The sequence below is a fragment of the Larimichthys crocea genome, chromosome I, assembly GCF_000972845.2.
Source record: "Larimichthys crocea isolate SSNF chromosome I, L_crocea_2.0, whole genome shotgun sequence".
Classification (NCBI taxonomy): domain Eukaryota; kingdom Metazoa; phylum Chordata; class Actinopteri; family Sciaenidae; genus Larimichthys; species Larimichthys crocea.
In genome coordinates, this window is record NC_040011.1 from 24,259,528 (window position 1) to 24,281,026 (window position 21,499).

General features: G+C 41.4%; 1 protein-coding gene across 1 annotated transcript; it reads right to left on the reverse strand.

The window, feature by feature from the left end:
- Positions 1 to 1,100: 1,100 nt before the first annotated feature.
- LOC113746702 (pleckstrin homology domain-containing family M member 3) lies at positions 1,101 to 21,026 on the reverse strand. Its single transcript, XM_027283620.1, has 6 exons — positions 19,302 to 21,026; positions 17,554 to 17,699; positions 15,788 to 15,981; positions 12,059 to 12,122; positions 3,405 to 3,562; positions 1,101 to 1,294 (listed from the first exon to the last, which is right to left on the reverse strand). Exons 1-6 carry the CDS (start codon positions 19,312 to 19,314, stop codon positions 1,135 to 1,137), a joined length of 735 nt encoding a protein of 244 aa, XP_027139421.1. The 5' UTR covers positions 19,315 to 21,026; the 3' UTR covers positions 1,101 to 1,134.
- Between the last annotated feature and the right edge of the window lie 473 nt (positions 21,027 to 21,499).

The window sequence follows — 21,499 nt, forward strand, 5'->3', positions numbered from 1 at the left end:
GAATCAATCATTTCAAATGTGTAATCAACCTGAAGAAGAGAAATCTGCTCATTTTAAATCAGCTCATCAGCTGATCTTCATTGTGAACAATAAGGAAGTCTAAAGTTTAATGTGAAACTTTATGTGGCATCTCATCGCTTCCTGGAGCTCAGAGCAGAACAGGAAATGCTTTCTTGGAGTTACTGAATTGTATTTGACAGAAATCAAAAAGTGTGTCTGCTGATGTTCACCATGAAAACTAGTTTTCAGGGATAGTTTCACACCGCTGTAATCATTCTGTCTGTCATTATCCTTTCCAGCTGTGAACTGAAGTGATGGACGACAAAATGTTTGTTTTGTTCTGACTTTAAATCTTCCAGATTTGATGTGTGATTTGATCTGAACACATCCTCTAATATTTCACTGGAACTGACAAAGTTTGACAAGAGCTGCCGTTCTCTGTAAAGAAAGGAAGTTCCAAACGTTTTACAGCCACCTTTCATACTGACGTGGTTTGGGGTGGAGTATCACTGCAGCTAATGACTATTTTTTCATCCTATATTAAATATGTTTTTGTTCTTAATTCATCATTTAGTCTGTAAACAAAGACAAAAAACCCAAAGAGACATTTTCAATTGACCTCTTTTGTTTCACCAACAGTCCAAAATAAAAGCAGCAGATCTTCACGTGAGGAGCTGGAACCTCAGAGTATGTTTCCTTTTGGATAAGTGAGTCATCAGTTGCCAAAATAGTCAATACATTTTCAATCCGGTGAAGTCGTCGTTTCAGCTGTCAGCTTGTCAGCAGTGATTCTGGAATAACGAGTGACGTGGTGAAGTGATGAAGATGCCCTCGACGTGATGTTTGACTATAAAACACAGGAGTAGTTGAGTCTGTAAAGCCCGGTGCAGCAGTTTTTCATGTGGTTTTCTCCCTGCTCTTTACAGTAGGACAAAAGGGGTGTGTGTCATCAGGTGGACACACATAAACTTAAACCTGGCTTGTCCTGGAATGACGCACACAAATCAGAAAAAACAGGCACTTTTGTCCACCGTCGTGGCCTGGCTGCGCCATAATTTTTACTGTTGTTGTTGTTGCCTGTGCGTGTGTGTGTGTGTGTGTGTGTGTGTGTGTGTGTGTGTGTATGTGTATGTCTCAGGTGTCCTGGTAGGGCAGGTGGAAGCAGTCAGGGCTGTCGTCATCAGGCGACCAGAAGGAGGACGGCCTCTTGTGGAGTTCTCTGCGAACGCAGCGAGGACACGGCTGAGCTTTCTGTCGACACTCGGCGTGGAACACGGCGCCGCAGCCGTCACACCTGCAAAGGTGAACAGACAGGACGGTCATTGAGGTTCTACTCGTGGTGGTCATGTGGAAAGACTCAGAGATTTATTTTGTTTCTGTCCAGTCTGAAGTTTGTTTTACGATTATCTGCGAGAACCTGTCACTTGCACTTCTAGTGGAGGTACATTTATGGACCCGAGGATTAGCCATGTTACCAGCACTGCAGCCCAATCCACCAAACGTCCACATCTATGTGAATTAAAAATTTATTTCTTGAAAAAAAACTCTAGGCTGCCGGCAACTTGTTCAGAACTCAGCAGCCCGAGAAGAGAGAGACAGAGAGCACATAGAACTGCCATTTTAAAGTCTTTACATTGGTTGTCTGTTGGTTTTCAGAATTGGTTTTAAGATTCTCTTATTAGTTTTTAAAATCGCTGCTTGGACTGAGTTGGTGAGATTGTCTAGTGCAATGTACAACCACATCATGATGTTTTCTAATTCAGTTTTTATTCAGATTAAACAAAGACAGAACGTGTTGATTAGAGCGCTGCAGACGTGCTGGGAGGTGGACTGCTCGAAACGGTTTCCAGTCAAGTGCTTTGTTAACCGCCTTTATATTTACCGTACAGATGAGAGTGGCATCAATCTATGAATTGTCTCGTTTAACACTCTGCAAGCATGAAAGCCAATAATGGGTCATCAATTCAGCTCTGTAAAGTTTCCACGAGCAGCATGGACGGAGTAATGGATTACAGAGCAGCCTCTAAGTGTAGACAGACTGCAGAGCTCAGAGATGTTTCATATTCATTTCAAAAGTCCAAATCTAATACAGTTTGTAATCTGCTGGATTATCTGTGAAGTGTGTTCACCTATTTACGTTCTGTTCTTACACACTTACTGTCTCTGAGTGACTAAGTCAACAGAGTCCAGCTCAGCTCCAGTAAGTACAGTAGACACAGCCGTTATCAGTTAACACTTCACACTTCCCTCACAAGTCATAAAGCACAACTCAGCAAGCAAGGTGTGTGTGTGCGTGATAGTCCAGACTGTGTGTCAGCGTCTCCACCACAGCTCACAGTCTTCTAGGAATCCTGATCAGCTCTTATCTGTCTGCTGCCTGTCACTCGGAGTTTCAGAGACAAGGACTGGACAAGGACACACACACACACGGACACACACACACACACACACACACACACACACAGCTCGTTCATGTCAACCAGTGTCATCGACAAGCACCAGGTTCAGAGACACAGAGCACTTTCTCACGTACACATTTCATCTCTTTGCTTTATCTCTCCAACATGTCTGCCTCCACTCAAACACAGCGGAGGATGTTGAGAAACCAGAACGTTGTTTCTGTGAGATGTTACATCAGCCGCCAAATGTAAACTGCTCCTCATAAACTCAAAAGTACATGAGCAAGTATTGAAGTACTGAGCGTGCACAAACACAAAGACAATGTGACAGTGACAATGTTTTTGATCACTTTACGTCCTGTCACCGCTGTGAGCGTTCACTCGTTCTGCGTATGGTCTCCAGACAAATATAAAACTACAATATGTCTTGTTCATTTTATGGTGCGTCTGATAGAACTGACTGTAGCTTCTGAAGAACTCTGAAGGACCTTCTGCACGATTTCAGTGAGACCGAACATTCTCCGCCTCGCCTGTCTCGTGTTGGGGTTCCCTACACCTCATCGCTGTATTATCTAATGTTAATGACATTATTGGAACTGCTTTATGTTACTGTCTATCCATTACGCCGATCGTGTTTATCTTCTTTGTCACCTTGTTCTACTAATAAAAAATAAAAATGTTAGACCTGTGCATGAAGCAGGTTTTAGATTCAAGCAAAGAACAGTCCACTCGAGTTCAACTTGTTTTAAACACTACAATCTTACTTCAGTGTGTATGAGTTTACAGCATTTAAAAAAGGAAAATAACTTCCCATGTTTTAAGACTAAAATCTGAGCTGTCACTCAAACACAGCTGAAGTTTGTATGCTGGCAAATAAAAACTCTTCTTCTGTAATGCTCATTAATCTCCAACAGATCATAAAATGTTGATGTCTTGATGTCACAGTCATGAATCGTAGTTGTATTTCTGTCTATGTACTGTACTGTGCGGTCTGATTCTTTGTACCTCCTGGTTGCGCTCTCCTGGAACGGGTAGATGACCTGTCCGTTGTGGCACAGCTCACAGATGAATCCTTTCTCTCGACACAAACTGCAGCTGAAGACATGAGAGCTGGCGAACTTGATCACTTTGGACAGGAAGGGAGCCAGTTTGCCATCGATCACCTGCAGGGCGACGGGAGAAAAAGACACGGTCAACAACAACAAAGACTTTGAGATCAGACTCTGATATAAAAAAATCATGCTGGCTGTCAGCATGCTCAACACGCACTGATCAAACCACACACCCCGGCAGCGCTTTAATGAGTACACTTACACATTAACTGCTGCAGACCAACATTAGCTCTCTGGTGAGGCTCTACATGAAATGTGAGGAAGTGAACACCCATCAAAGAGTGTAGTTTGTAGTTTGAAGCCTTTTTTAAAAACAGCAGTTTATAGTCTCTTGTGTGTCTGTTAAGGTCATGTCTTTGGACTGTGGGAGGAAGCCGGAGTACCCGGAGAGAACATGCAAACTGCATGCAGGTTCAGACCAGGAACCTTCTTGCTATGAGGTGACCGTACATTATAATTTATGTATTATAAGAGTCAGTTGCCAGTGGAGGAATGTCCCATGTAGCATCTATGACCAAAATATGTGACCAGTATCGAGACTAGTATTTCTTGGGGATGTCTGGTAAAGAGGTCATCTGTGATCTTAATCCTGTGAGAAACTGCCATGTCTGTAATTTATGAAGTCAAAATTACCAACATTATTTAGCTGAAGACAGCTGTCTGCATCAGTGAGATTTAGACAGAAAATACAACAAAAACTAGCAGCCATGGGCAACTTTTAACTATCTAACTCTGTTAACTTTGTAGTCTGTCCACGAGCTGAAACTGTAGGACTCATAAGAAACATGTAGACAAAAGCAGGAGGATTTTAGATCAGTTAAAAATATTTTTATGGGATAAAATAATCTTAAAACCGACAAAAAGACAGCAGAAACCTCTGTGGCTCCGATTGGAAACTAAAGGAAGGAAGGAGGAAGATGGTTAATGAAGTGAACGCCTTTTAATGGCAATGCTTGGCAAGTTCTTAAGAAATTTGTGGGTGCGAGGGGGCCGGGGCATTCTAGTGAACAGACAGTGGATGACTCACAGAGAAAAAAACAGTCAGTGAAGAGAAAAGCTGTGTAGAATCTTGGAGAAATACAAAGTCAATAGCTTCGTAGAATCACAGTGATGGCGTACACAGAACCATGCGCATAATGAGAGAGTGCAGACGGAGAATGCACAGAGGAAAAACAGTCTGAGGTAAGAGAAAGAGTGGTAGAGAGACAATATACAAGAGAGATCTTGAGAGAGAGCGGGAGACTGTATTCAGATACAAGTGGTTCCACCTGGCAGAGCTCTGGACCTCCCAATTATAACCTCCTTCATGCTGTTCGTTACACGACGAGGACGAGAGCAGAAGAGGAGGACGCAAGATGGAGAGGAGGAAGAAAACCACACACAGAGGAAACATCACAGCACACGGAGATATACTGAGCCTGTTCACAGTAAACCATACTGCACACCCAAACTCTATTAGCTTTTACCATAACAACTCATACTGTGCCTTCATACACAATCGATGACATCACGTTATCAGTCTCAGACCAACATGCGGATCTACTGCAGTCCACTGTGATCAGACTTGACATGCAGCAACATGAGAAAACAAGCAATGTGCTGGTCCGATTCGATGTTATATGGTGTTATTGATGGCTACTTCCCAGGTTGGAGAGACAATTGTCCAATCAGAGCTCTGTAGGTTACATAAAGAATAAATTAATCAATTCTTTCTTAGCTACAGCGGCATGCATGAAATAAGTAAGTGAGACAGGAACATGGCTACAAAAACAGAGAAAAGCTTGGATAAGAGTGGAACGACCCCTTCCACAGCTTCAGTGTCGAGAGGTTGGACAGATACATTACCCACTACACTCGACACAGTTTGTGCTTTTAAGGTGGAGAGGAGCTCTGTAACTACGCCTTGAACACTATACGCTATATCGAGCCACACACCACTTCTGTGTCTAGCTTTGTTTAATCCATACACAGACTACAAATAACCTGTTAAGAGACCAATGATACTAATGAAGGTTCAGTTCCATTTATTGCAGCAGAGACTTTCCAGTGAGCCAACATGCAGCACAGCAGCACCCTGACTCTGTTTGACCTGAATGGGACTGAACCTTAATGTCAAAGGTCGATTTGTGAGCTTTGAAGTTGAACTGAACGTTTGGAGGGAGCCATGCTAGCTGTTTCTTACTGTTTTCAGTCATTATGCTGAGCTAGGCTAAGCAGCTTCTTGTGTCTTTTCTCTCTGTGTCTGACTCTTTCAGGGTTATACCTAGTCAGGCACGGTATTGGTTGAAGATGCAGTCACATCTCCCTTTACTGAAAACTCTCTCTCCTCTCTCTCTCTCACCATCTACGAACATATATGTCTCATTAATGCATGTTACTAACTAAACTTTTTCCCCTGTTTCTGTGCTCTATTGTCCAGCAGGTTCTCGTGGATCGTGGCTGCTGCTGTGGTCCTGCACGACGTCCACTACACATATTACCACTGTCATTATTGCTACCATATCTCCATTACAGTTTATAGCTAGTTAATGATTTGCTGCTGCTGTGCATCTGTGTCTCTCTATCTCTATCACAGTTTCCACTGCTACTGTAATCATTTTATCATTCATTGTAATTCATTGTCATTTCATCAGTCATTGTAATTGTACAACCTCTTCCTGAGGTTTCTTCCACCTTTTTTCCCTGTTAAAAGGTTTTTTGTGGGCAAGTTTTTCCTCACTCGAACCGAGGGTCTAAGGACAGAGGGTGTCACTCGCTGTACAGATTGTAAAGCCCTCAGAGGCAAATGTACTTTGTGACTTTGGGCTATACAAATAAAATCTGATTTGATTTGCTAAAAGGGTATCTCGGGGAGGTTTTTGACCTCTGGAGGTGTTACGGTGTAGGTCCTCATTTTGTTTGCCCACACAGGTGATGTAGTAAACATTCCTGCCAATGGCTTTGCTTTTCCACTGATCGCCAGGAGGCGAGGTAATGTGCCAAGAAACGGCAGCAACATGCCAACAAAGACAGTGAAGAAGAAACTACAAAACATTTCAAAGGGATGTTGTTGACCATATACAGTGTTTTCTATATGTAAATGCACTGAGCGGAATTATTCTGTTCATTCGTTGACCTATTGATCAATAGAAAATCAATTTTGTCAATTTGGACTGGACGATGGTTGGAGACAATAAATTCATAATTTGGTCAATAAAAAGCCAAAAAGTCACATGGGTTTTGGGAAGTTGTGATTTTTTGGCTTTTTATAGACCAAATAATGAATCTATTTATTGAGAAAGTAACTGGGAAATAAGTAATGTAAATGTTGCCTTTAAATGAACAACCAGATGGATGTAGAATTGGTAAATTACTTGTTGCTAACACGTGTAGCTTTGTTGTACAGGCAGTTCTTACAATTTTCCTTCAATGCAATTTGACAATTAAGGCTGTGCTGTGCTACAAGATCTGAACTTTTATTTCAAATGGTCTACAAATATTTTATTTGGCAGAAAATGCTCTTATTGTCTCGTTTGTTAGGTCTAAAGTATACAGTGAGAACGTGTCGTTCTACAAGAAAACTCCAGTGTTCCCATAAATGTCCCTAATTTAACATTGTTGTGTAGATGAGGGAGGGAAAAGCTCAGTCCAGTACACATGATGAATGTTTCCCGGCAGGTACTGAGACTGACAGACACATGTGTGTCCCCCTCTGCCCAGCACAGACCACAGCAAAACCTAAGCAGCCCCGCTCAGTCTGGTCCAGCCCAGTCCACATGACAAATGGCTCTCCTGATGGAGGCTGACAGGCTCAGTAATTAAGGCCCTCTATAATTGGACTGGGCAGAATCAAACGACTGGCAGCACAGCTCTGGTGGCTGACTAGTACTCTGGAGGGACGGTGGGAAAGGCACAGAAAGATGGATGGATGCAAAGTGACAGAAGTAAATGGACAAGCCAAAGAAGGGATAGAGCAGTAGAAAGAGAAGAACTTCTTTGATTCATATGAAGCCTGGACTCAATCTTTCATTATAAACACTGAATTACAACGAAAATACTGATTTAGCAGAGATATTATCACATGAATTTCTCTAAATTCTTTCCTCCATTTTCTTACAATCCCATGTCCCTGCTGTTTCTGCTTGCTATAAATATCCAGTGACCATTTTATTATCTACACTAAAGTAAGGATCACACTGGGACAATCACTCAGACGGGAACTTTCAACCAGTTTCATTTGTACACTCGCCCACGTCCAACACGGACCATCACAAAGCCAAATATTGATGGATGTCCTGAGAGTCTGGCAGATCTCTTAGTGCTCTGATGAGCTTTCAAGATAGGCTTGGTCAAACTCACAGAACAGACTTTTTGAGAATTTGTTGACATGTGGATTCTGCAAAATGCTCCTCATGAAGTGCACCTTTAGTGATGATTTACAGGATGAGAAATAAAGGTAGAATACATTTATTTACATGTATATTGCATTTACATTTAGTCATTTAGCTGACGCTCTTATCCAAAGGGACTTGCAAAAAGGGGCGAGAGATAGGGAGTTAATTATGTTGTTGATGTCATGGTGGATAGTAGGTTTGGCTGGGAGGTGAGAGGCATTCAGAGACTGAAGGGTGATCAGGTGGAAATTAAATTTCTGTTAGTTTTACCTCTTCAGGTATCAAAAGTTAAATGTGAGAAAGTAAAAGAAGTCTTTGGTTCAGGTCAGGCCCCAACATCGCGACGAGGAGTCACAAGTAGACATTGCTTCTTTTTGGAGGGAAAAAGTCCTCAATGTCACTTTTTTTTACAAAGCAATGTCATGTGTGTCCTCCTAAACAAACATGTTTCATGTTAAAAACCATCATCTGTCTAATTTGCTTAATCTTTGCGGTTCTCAAGATGCCATGGAAACAAACCAGCACAATAAGGGACTTTTGTTTGGTTTGGTCCTAATTTAGTTCCTTAGTGTCATTTTTGTGGTTCGATAGTTCGATTCAGTTGTAAAGGCCTGTTTGAAAATTCTGATTTCGGTTCAGCCCAGGCATAGTGCAAAGTTTTTCTGACTGTTTCAACAGAAAATATTCCAACTTTATAAGTTGCAAGAAGTGCAGAATAACAGCACGCAGCTGCACGATCTGTGCAAAGTGCAAAGGTGGAAGACTTTTAAAATACATTCACAGTATGATTCTAGAGCAGACAAACCCTCCAGATGTATTCACATCCTTTAACCCTCTTTCCCTCCAAACACACACACACACACACACACACACACACACACACACACTCTTCACCATCCATCCTCTGAAACTCCTCCCCCTCCAGTTCAACCTCTTTCTCTGCTCCACGCAGAGTCTTTGTGCTTCAAAACCTCCTAATCCCCTAAAACTGCTGTTTAACAGCCGTTCGCCTTCCCTCCTCTCTGTCCCTCTTCCTCACACACACATACGCAGCTCCATTGAGGAACTAGAGAGCCAGCTGGGATTACATGGCTGGAAAGACCACAGTAAGTTTTGTCCAGATAACATCCTCTCTCTCAGTCCCACACACACACACACACACAGTGTATGGATGCTGAAGTCTGTCTTATCAGGTGGTTCCCCAAATAAAAAAATGTGGATGTTGTGCACAATGATAATGAGGCTGAGATAAAAGTAGCCTCATTTCATTAAACTGTGACCTTTCTTCCACAATAAACACAGTCACAAAGCTCCAACGAAACCATGTGTGTGATGAGATGGGGTTTGTGCCTGAGCCTGTGAATCAGAGCTCTTCGACCCATGAATCATGGTTCGCTATGTCCGGAGGAAAACTGGAGCTTTTAATTGTTTTTTTTATTTGTTGCAAAACGTCTTTAATGTTTGCACAAAAAGAACGACTTGGTCGTGTAACGCAGTTTTGTGTATTTGCAGAAAAAGCTCTGACTCGAAGCACTGAGCCCACGCTGACAAGCTGCCTGGCCTGAGAACTTTTAACATTTACTGAAGAGGCTCTGTGTGTCCGGACAAGTGTGAGTGGAGAGGCATGCCTGGCATAGAGGGAATGCCAGGGTGTCACTGTGGGAAGCCTGCCTCTCTCACACACACACGAACACACACTTCTCTACTACTTTGGTCCTCACACAAAACACTAGAAACAATCCTGAAAACCCAGCGGAGTGTCCTTAGACAAACACATATGTTTTTCTCCAAATGAACTGGCTCCTAATGGGGGGATCTGGGTGGAGGCTGTTTGTCGGGGGGTTGAATGGACTAGTGTGGTCCAGGGTTTAAGCCAGGGGAGTTTAGCCTTCACTGACCTCTGAGCCGCAACAAAAAAAGCCACGTTGATTAAGAGTGTCATTTTATTCAGGAGGTGAATCAAAAGAAACAAGCTTGTTAATATGGAAAACCAATTAAGAGGCAGAGTGCTCGAAAATCTCTAAGAGGAGGGGAGAGGGGGAGGTAGAGGAGAGAGAGAGAGAGAGAGAGGAGAGGGAGCTGAGCGGATTCTAGCAAAGACACCTATCGTTAAAATTAGTGCTGAAGTAATAAAGGAGTTCATGAGTAAATCACAGAGTTTAGCAACTCTTTTAAAGAAAGAGACACACACACACACAATAAACTCACACACACTACAGACATGTGCACTGAGCGTGTGTGAGGCCAAGGGGATGTTGGGAAGAATGGAGGGATGTCACGCTTTGTTTTTCTGCCTGTTGATTCTGAATGTGACCAATTAGTGAAGCAGAGAGAGAGACAGAGTGTGGGAGGAGGAGGAGGAGGAGGAGGAGGAGGAGGAGGGGGTCCAATCTCTTTCACCGTGAGAGTCCATGGCTGAGCTCTGAGTCAGGGAGGGGTGAAGTTTAAAAAAAAAGAAAGAAATGGGGCCAGGGTACGACATAATGAACATGATGACAAACAAAAGAACTTTTCAGTCATTTGTGGTCGCTTTCCTCACTTCATGGACTGGATACTAAACCGCTGAAAGGCCATGATGTGTTTATGATATGCCAAATTCAATATTAATAATCTATTATTATTTTTATTTCAGCAGTGAAATAAAAATAATAATAATAAATGCTCCTCATAACTAAAATTCAGACAGAGTTAGGCGGTGTTAACAGCCAGATATAAAAGTCTGATTAGAAAATCTGCTGATTAAAGAAGCGATAATGCACAATGAGGTGCCCTGATGTTGGAAAAATAATAGACGGGCAGAGTTAAAGGTTTCCACGATGCCAGATATGAATTCTTTCCAGCGAGACCATTGTTCTGCTGGATTAGGACACTTGAAAGAGCTAACCCTGGTCTAAATGGAGTTATCAGAGGGCATTACCCTCTCTTATCACTGTTATCACATGGACACTTGCCGAAGAAACAAAGGAGAGGTTCTGTTGACTTAAAAGGCGAGCGGATTGTTATTTCATGTTTTTCCTGCTGTCAAAAAATCTAATTAAATAAAAATAACACCAAGTGTTTGTTTGTCTTCGCTTGTCTGACTGTAGCTGTCAGCTAGTTCACACTGAAGACAGAAATCTTTAGCTCACAAATATAAAGTTTTATTTTTAAAAACCTTTCTGATCATTTAAAAAAAAAAAAAACACTTCTGCATTGAAGGTTTTATCAAATACTATATTACGTTTGTAGTGGTGGATGAATATTCGTTTGGTGTAGCAGGTGATGTCATAAATGGTAAGCTAACCAAGATAAATAAATTAAAGTAGAATTTTATTTTACAGAGCAAAGGCCTCACTGCTTTTCCTCTGTGGAAAATGAATGAATTAATTAATTAAGTTAAGGCCGGTCAACATTTATTTAAATTTTACACCTGAAAATATAATGATGGGGTTCTGGATGGGAAACAGTATCCTCAGATAATAAATACAACTTTTCTATTGTGAAATATTTTACATTTTACATTGTGATTATCTCTTGAAAAAAAATACATACTAATTGTTATAAACTATTGTGAATTAGCACAACATCATATGAAAGAAATGATTTGCTTAAGTGAAAAGTCAAACTATATAAAGCTCTGAACATGGTCGACATGTCATGTGTGTATTTGTTTAGTTTCTAAATGTTTTGGTACAGTCAATTAATTGATTTGAATTATTGAAGGGAACCTATTAATATCAGTAAATAAAATTAAATATATAAGCATGAACAGAACAACAATAAGAATAATAGCTATTGTATCTAGCTGGAAAATGTTAGCAGTGTGAGCACAGCCAGGATGTCTCCATTAACTTCTTCTGAAACACATAAACTATCATGATTAAACGCTTTTCAGTCACTGACTTGACTCTCAGTGGTAATGTAGTGTGAGGCTTAAGCAAAGTCGTCAGATCACTGCACTGCTCACACTGCACAACTTTCTGTTTTGTAATCAGGAATCTTGCCGTTGCTGTGGTTTGGACAGTACCCAGCGACCCTGTCTGCTTTCCAAACTACGTCCTGTAACAAAGTAACTAACGGTTGGAAAAAGTTGGAAGACCAAGGCGTGCATGACAGTGTGAAAATGTTTACAAGTCTCAGTTTAGTTGTTAGATAAGACATCACCATTACTGAATACATAAATGTGCGTGCGTACCTGCTGCAGGTCAGCCATGGAGTACAGGTGAATGTGCTGTAGCAGGTATTCCCTGGGGAAGATCCTGTGAAAAGACAAAAGGAAAAAAAGGCTACAGTCAAGGTAGAATTAACTTATTGTTCACATGTACAATATTAAGTATACAAAGCTACAAAATAAAGAGAAAAGAATATGTTTTATTTGTGTTCAAGCAGTGTAGTGAATGATAATAAACTACAATAGTGATGTGCATTATTTTCAGTTAATGCAAAAAACATATTGCAGATAATTCAGGAGCTTCTCCTTTATTTCCAGCAGTACCTCTTATTTGCAGACATGCTATCCTTTGCACCAGCACAAAAACCACACACAACATTTAGATACACATACTGTAGTTAAATATGAGCTCTAAACTGATTTAATGTTTAACCAGCAGCCTTTCAGTCCACAGAGCTGAACAACCTACAGGCAGTATTATTCCATTGTCTATTATATGTGACACACATAGAGCTCTGCTGAAATATATATATGTGTGTGTGTGTGTGTGTGTGTGTGTGTGTGTGTGTGTGTGAGGCCTCCTCTCAGACCACTAAGATGAATGGCACCATGTTAAATCCCATCTAAGCTGTGATGAGTGTCACCAAAACACAAGTGTGTGTGTGTGTGTATTCGTGTGTGTGAACCAAGCACCTCATGGTGATAGGCACCACTGATAAACCCGTACTGTTGGGTACGTTACCAATGGTTACCACATCAGCATTCATAAAACAACACACACATACACACTCGGCTCCAGTAACCTGTGTAGGCAGCGCTCAGATGTGTGTGCTGATCTTGATACAAGTGCTTGAGAAGGAACATATTTTGGGATTAGATTACAAACAGAAGATACACAGATATGTGCATGTATGCCAACAAGTGACAATATTTGTGTAAGACCTTCATATTTCATTTCACTATATCCTCTTTCCAGTCCTGCAGACACACCTTTCATTTCAATTCTGTTATCGCTCGTTGATTTGTGTACTGAAGGAGGGGCTGTCCTGACTAAGTGTGTATGTGTGAACCAGCAGATGTAGGAAGTCCTGCAAACATGTGTAGGGGTGGACAAACACATTACAATCTAATGCAAACCAAGACAATATCTCTGCAATTAATCTTATCTTTGTCAAACTTATAAACTTATTTATGTTTACACAGTGTCAACAAGTGTTGATACAACTTTTTGGATGTGGTAAGTTTGTGGCGTTAACGTTTAATGATTTGTCAGCGCTCATTTCAAGACATAAGGTGGATATAACTGCAACTTGTACCGCAACCACTACTTCCCTAACCACCTAGTATGCCTTAGCAACCCTGGACAAGTCACCTGTTCATCACAAAGCAGACACCTAGAGACACAACCATTCATTCTTACCTACGTACAATTTAGAGTCACCAATTATCCTGCATGTCTTTGGTCACACAAACCCAGGGAGAAGATGCAAACCAACTTGGGGTTTGAACCAGGAGCCACCTTCAAAGATAATTCACAGCAGGGTATTCCAAACATTTTCCAGCTCCTCCGGATGAGATCACAAGGCATTCCCAGGCCAGATGGGATATGTAATCCCTCCAGCAAGTTCTGGGTCTTTCCCGGGATCTCCTCCCAATTGGACATGCCCAAAAAACTTCTAAAGGAACACACTGAGGAAACAGATTCCTAAACCACCTCAGCTGGCTCCATTCAACTCACTAGAGCAGAGACTCTATTTTGAGCAAACTCGTTTCAGCCGCTTGTATCTGTGATCTTATTCTTTCGGTACTATCCCAAAGCTCACAGCCTTGTGTGAGGGTTGGAACATAGATTAACCGGTAAATCGGAAGCTTTGTCTTCCAGCTCCACTCCCTCTTCACCGCAATGGTCTGGTACAATGCCTGCAGTACTTCTGATGCACCAATCCACCACGGCAATCTGCCGTTCCGTCTTCATTTTAGCATTACTAGTGAACAAGATTCTGAGATACTGCATTGCTTGGGGCAGAAACTAACTCCCAAACTAGAAGGTAAAATCCACTGTTTTATGATACAGAACCATGGCCTCAGAGTCATGATCTGATGAAGCCAACAATACCACATCATCTGCAAAAAGCAGGAACGCAGTACTGAGGTTTCCAAACTGCACACTCTCCTGATGAGGTTGGTGAATGGTTGCTTGCTATAAATGAGAAACCTGCTTGTGTTTACTTCTGTCTGAAATCCCATTCCTCATATTCATTCTGACAACAGACAGAGCAGTTATAGTTACTTTTCCGGTAGGTGGCTTTCTTATTCTTGTGTCTTAGGAAATGTTCTCCATCTGTGTAACATTGCAACAAGGCTTGAAGCAGGTCAAAGATTTCCTGTGCAGCATGCTGAAGAAGACATAACCCTCTGATAGGACTGCTGCACCGGGCCAAACATAGAGTACTCTCTAATTTAAAGCTTTTAGTGCCTCATGTGGTCGTGTGGCTCTCTGGCTGTATGCAACAGACATCTCTCTTCAGACCCCCCCTCCCTGAAGTGGACTGATGACTAGGGGAAGATTTTAGCGCCATGGCCCTCATCAATCCTGCAGTGTTTGGAAGTGGCGAGGACTAGCTAATGGGACAGAAGTAAACACAGAATGCCGTGATGCTGCTCAATCTGCTCTGCAACAGAGCGTGATGGTATGGAACTTTAAGACTGGTAAAAGTACTAGTAGTTTTCATAGCTAGCATTGACATCTATAACCACTCGCATTTATCTATTCTTGTTAAATTAAATAACATCTGTACTCCTCTATTAAAATACACACAAAGAAGTACAGTGTGATGCGTTATAAAGAATTAAATACTGACCTAACAGGAAAATACTCATCATAGGCTTGAGGCTAAAATGAACAATGTGCATGTTACTCTACACACACTTTCCTTTTTATATTCTAAAAAAGAATAAGTTATACATGATGTGCATGGCTACATACTGTTAATGCTAAGTATTACATATGTTTTTTGTGAATGATCCCGAGTATTGATTAGATTCCAGTCTGTCTGCTGATGTGGATGATTCTCGTTTCGACGTGCCCCGTTGGAGTGTATGAGTGACCTAGATGAGGGCAAGCAGCATCCATCAGCTCACAGACAAGGCTTTCAGTGTGGGACCCCACTCAGATAAACAGTCATCCCCCTCCCTGACCATCTCACACACACACGTGTGTGTGTAACATATACACACATACAGACTCACATCCTTCATGTATATGCAGCATATATACACACAGGAATACATGCAGGAAGAAGTTATGGCAACATATATGTATGCACTCAGACTGTAAACATCTCCTCATCTCTCATATGATCACTGTGTTTATGTCTGAGTAATCAAGTGTCAGGTCAAATATTTCGTCATATTCAGTCGGTGTGACTCTTGATGACAGGCTGCTGATATTAAAAATAAATAATAACAAGGATAACTCTAACTTACTGTCAGCGGGGTGCCAGTGTTCTTTAGGGTCAAAACTGATTTTTTTATTTACTTGCATCAGTACCCAACCATGCAGATCGTTTGTGTCTTTTTGTGTGATTTGGGTGAAATCTGACTCTTGCCACATCTAGCATTGGCCCTATTAGTTTTAACAAGGTAAGGCCTTCTAGGGTTGTTTATTATTTACAGTTTCAAGTAGACATTACAGAAGTTACAGAGTACAGGAGTACCCCACCCCACCACAACAGACGTCCCTGCCAACCCTACCTTCGTCTGAGGTCCTCGGCAACAGTTGCCCGGCAGCTGAACAGGTAGGCCCGCAGCGACTGGAGCTGCTGACGGAGACGCAGGACAGTGCTGAGAGGCTCACAGTGCTCGTACAGACAAGGGTTGAGCTGCTGGACGTCCAGCAGGGGCTCCTCGTACACAAACTCCAGGAACTCCTTGGCCTGCTTAGACACCTGGAGGAGAATAACAGCGTTTACATCAGGATCACTGTGCCGAGGACAATTGTCGGACGATTCATGGTTGTAATGGATGATGCACGGCTAAGAATTCTCACAAAAGCCTCCGCTTCGTCAGCAGATTTTCTTTCCCTTTGGACAAAGCCAGGCTAGCCGTTTCCCCCCTTTTACAGTCTTTATGCTAAGCTCAAATGACGTCTCCTGCCTCTAGCTTCACAGACATGAGAGTGGTATAAATACTATATACCACTATTTCCTCACATCAGCAGCAATCTGAAATCAAGAGGAACTTAGCGGACGTCCAGACCTAAAACCTGCATTGGTGGAGGTGAGTTGTTTCAGGTACCAATGAGAAATAAAATGTGATGCAAAGTCCAGTTTGAGTCAAAGATCCACTAGTTTGAAGTTTATCAGACTCTAAAACAGTGGTTTATAAAATTTTAGAAAGTTATCTCTGCAAAATTTTATCTTTGATCACCAGGTAGAAAGTAAAACATCACGTTGACTTGTGCTAAAAGTTGCACCTGTTAAATTTTGCTTCATTGTTACATGTTTTCATTGGAACTGAAACATATTTTAACACTTTTATTTGAAGAAAGTACCTATAAAATGTTCAAATGTGGCCATTTATAAGACCTCACTGTAGGGCTGCACGATATGGCCTGTAACCAATATCTCGATATTTTTAAGCTATATCGCGATACACGATATATATCTCGATATTTTTGTTGTTGTTGTTTTGTACTCTTTTTATAGCATTTTAACACTTGTCATATTTTTTAATGAATTTTTAATGCATTTCATAATGTAAATATGAGCTTTAAAGTAGTGCAGGATCATACTTGGCTTATGAGACACTGTTTTAAATCAAATTTTAACCATTCTTCATATTTTATAAATAAACCTTTAATAAATTTAACACCCACGTCTTATTTTGAAAACCGGAAGTGTCCACACGCTGCAGTAAGCTAGCGCTGACTTTCCCAGTTTTCTCAAAGTATTTGACATAAAGTCGGCAATAAGGGCGCACTTGAAAATATTGGAGCAGCTGACGTGACCACGCGAAAACGAGAGACGGCTGGCGTGACCGCAGTTGCTTTTCTTCGGAACCAAGTCGTCTGTCTCCATCTTCAATTAACTCGCTCGGGCTCTTCACTTCTCTCCTCACCTGATACAAAAAGTACGCATGTGCGCAGGGGATTTTTCTGGGTGGGCAGGGAAGTGTGCTGCGTGCTGTGAGCAGCACCAGGAGTGAGTGACACAGGCAAAACTCCGGAGAATTAAATGCAGACGGCTTAAAACATTTACGTGACAAGTACTCGATGGTCGCGATATAGTCATTTCATACATCTCACGTAGAACAAGCCGCGATATATCGAGTATATTCGATATATCGCCCACCCCTACCTCACTGCAGATCCCTAATATATAAAGCAAGTACAAGGCCTTCAAAGACACCCTGCTGATGTTCCAGTCACTCACAGTAAGAAACTGCATAGTGTCAAAGGTGTTATATAAGTATGTTTAGGTGGTGGGTATTTTCATTTCAGGTATCTGGTGCTTTCCCACCTTGTGCTTGCTGGTGTCCCAGTTGTGCAGCAGGCGTGCTGGGATGAGGAAGGAGTTGTCCTGATGGCAGCTCTGGCAGTAGTACCAGCCACTGTAGTAGCAGACCTTTGCTTTTCCTCTGGAAAGACCAACTGGACGCTGACACCCTGAGGAGAAAGTCACTGTGTAAGTACAGTATGCGTGCATGCACATATGTGATACTCTCAGGTGTCTGAATGTCTCTACAATCATGAGGAACCCAGTTAAGTTAAAAAAAAGTGTCAAAAGTATGCTTCAAACTAACACAATGCTCTACTATCTTAATGTGAAACGTGTGTATTATCTGCATGTTATCAAATGATTTCTTCAATAAAGACTTCCATGTGTCAATTTATGCGTGCAAACAGGCTAATCGGCCCTAAGGTGTTGCACAAGTCACCTTTTAGTGTTAACCGTCTGCTGGAGGTGGCAGGAAAAGCCAACACGAGGAGAACACAGAGCCTGTGGAGTTAATAACTCGTTGGTGTTAATATGTGTCAGTTTATTGCCCCTCACTAAATACCACACTAATCCAGCCGAGCAAACCTGTAGATAATAAACAAGATAGTCTGAGTTTAAAAGAACTCTGACCCCGATAAACATTTCATTGTGCTGATTAGACCTTTGAAAAGATGTGTTTATTCTGATCAACGGTACAATTTTTCACTAAAGATACAGAGACACTTTTACCACGTTTTCATCCACGAAGCATCGTGACAAGCAGCTCTTGAATCTTTGGTTTAGGTTTTTGCCCCGTCTCAAATCTCAGGCAGAACTTCCAACAAACAGGTTACTGCAATATTCTATTGGTAGGGCTTGTTGAAAGCTATAAACTCCCTGGCAGCCTGCAGACTGTACTCAGGGCCAAATAAAAGACAAAACACATTAACGTTTAACTGTGGGGACAATGTGCATTTATAATACACTAAAAAGATATACTAAGACTAATGTATGTTACAAACAGTGCTTGCTGTCCGTCACCAAGTGCTTGCTCGTGGTGGGTTTCTGGGTTACTGTCTAGACCTGCTCTGTACAGAAAGTGTCAAGAGCAATGACAGTATAAAGACTGGACAGACTTGGACACTGTAACATAATGGAGACTGAATCATTCTGTAGCCAGCCTCAAGAGGCCGCTCAATGAATTGCAGTTTTTGGCACTTCCACATTGGCTTCATTTCCCAGCCACAGAGGTTGGGGCTTGGTCATGAGATACCTTCTGTTAGAATTTGGCACTATATAAATAAAATGTGTTTTTTTTTTTGCATTTATTAGAGATGAAAAGTGACAGAAACATATTTTAACAACTATTGCACCCGGCTCCCTCTTTATGACTGCCCACCTTTGAGTGTGGCATTCAGGAACAGCTAAAAACATGTTTGTTACCACATTTAGTTTTGGTGACTAACTATATTTAAGTCATGAAGTCCTTGCTTGACTGCATTTTTGTGGTTCAGGTTCTGGTTAAATGATCTATTTTTATATCTCAGGTCTCCATCCACAAAATTAAATTTTTTGAGGAGTTGGTGCATCAATGATTAGTAATGTCACCATGGTGTAGGAGGTGTAGGAAGAAGCAACATTACTTTTGGTTTTTGGGAGGAAGCCCACCTAATCTTGTCAAACTCCTTAATCCACATGTATGTCCTTCAATATATCCAAAACTGTGTGCGATATTCTATTTGCAGTTAGAAATCCTTCTGAGATTTATATCCATGTTCGCCAAAATCTACCTGCCAAATTCATTTGAAGTGACCCCTCAGACAACAGAGTCTTGGTTCTTCTAGTCACAACACCCTGGACTTCAGTAAGAAGGTGTTTTGTAGACAGACAAGACCAACAGCTCTATTCAACCTGACGGCCGCCGCGCTGTCTGCTTTGTCTTCTACACTCTTTAAAGTTCATTCTTCACCCAAACACCCGGACCTGCTTTGCGATCACACAAACGCCACAGCACTGCGACAGGTGTCCCTTATCCACACGATCTGGGAGTACATGGGGCCTGGAGGAAAACATTTTCCTCTCCAGCGAATGAAAGAGAGGTGGAGAAGAAAAGAAACGGAAGATTTTTATCTGGGTCTTTGGAAAAGAGAGGCATGGAAAGCTACTGAAAAAAGAAAAGAAGACTGACGGAGGAAGAGAGACGTGTGTCAGCCTGTTTGTCAGTCGTGCTTCAAGACAAGAAAACAACACAGACTTAAAAAAAAAGAATGAGTAAAAAGGCTATCAAGACATAAGAGGAAAGAAGAAATCACCTGAAAGAGAAGAGGAAGATCAAACAAGGACGGATGAAGACAAACAATAAAGAGAAGTTAGTCCAATTTTCAATCACAGGCAAGAATCTGACATCTAAAGCAGGCAGACAATGGTCTAATCAGTGCTGAGAATCCTGTTTTATCTGACCAAAAGAAAAATAACTCACAATGAAGCACCAGTCAGCCGCACATAGACTGAATGATAGACTGATACAGGGCTGTAAACGCCATTTTATCTGTTCATTTATTTTTACATTATTGGTTAATCTAGAGATCAAGCAGTTTAAATACGTCATGTGACGTATTTAAACTGCTTGATTTGACCACCGTCCTTCATGTCATATTTGTTTATTAAGAGTCTCATAAAGTAGTGTCGTATCGGCTCCACTTCCAGGTTTGTCCGCAGCTTTTTCCAAGGGTAGCTCGACTTAGGTGAACTTCAGATGAGGCTAAAGTTAGACGTCCGATCACAGTATGAGTCACCTCCACATGTGGTCTGGCTGTTCCCATCGTATTCTGATTCTGCAATAATTTCTGCCGTTTTTGCTGTATCCCTAAAACACTTTTGAGGAGGAGGAGCAGTGTGCCGAACATGGCAGTAATCTACAAATTATCAGCATCTATTTTCACCATTTGCTAGGTTTATACAATGGAAATTGGTTTTTCTTTGGAATGAAAGGATTTTTTGTGGATACGATGGAAAAAACACAACAAAGTCTTATCTTTATGAAGGACTTTTGATCAAACACATATGTGTAACTCAGATTTAGGCTAATTACAGCAGTGAGCTCATGCTGTTGTTGGGGTGGATGCTCTTTCAAAAAAACCACAGTCCACTGGTTGGAAGCCAGCAGGCACAGGGGATGGTCAACAGTCAAGAAACGCTATGTCACTTCGAGGAAAGGGTTGACCACCAGGCTGGCTTTCTGGCCAATTGTGGCCTCGACTTTGGTCTGCTGCTGTTGGAACCAGAGGAACAAAGACACATACATACATAGCTTGAAAACATTTGCAGACTAAATAACAACCTTTAACCTTAACCTCAAATTCTATATCATGAGCACCAGAAGAGAACACACCCACACTGAGGCAAATGCACTTGTACCACAGCTGTGGCAGTCTATAATGTGCACTGTGCAATAAAACAAGCAGCAAAGCCTCAACAGATAATGCATGTGGGACTAGAGAGGAAGAGAAAGGATGAAATAACACCACATATATAAATCTGATGGTGACCTGACCCTGACCACAAGCTTAAGGAGCAGCAGCAGCAGCAGTAGCAGCAAAACCACCTCAAAACAGAGAGCCGAAGACTGAACCAACAAGGACAGACTGCAGTACTGTACAAAGAATGAATTAATACAGTACATATGTTTTGTTACTGCAGATCAATAAAACGCTTATGCTATATGTTTGTGTGTATATTTATTGTATTAAGTGATTCAGTCAGTGAGTCCACTTTATTAGATACACATGAACAGTCTACTGTTCAGCCATAAAGTCATTTTTTATGATGTTTTTGACACGGCTGTGCAGGTGTTAATTAAACAATTTATTATTGAGGTCATAAACATAGACGGGTTGTTGAACTGGGTTCCAAATTGAGCTTTTTAGAATTTTTGTTTCTTTAAAATTTTTCTAACGCAAGATTTTAAAATGTAAAAAAGGAAGCTTTT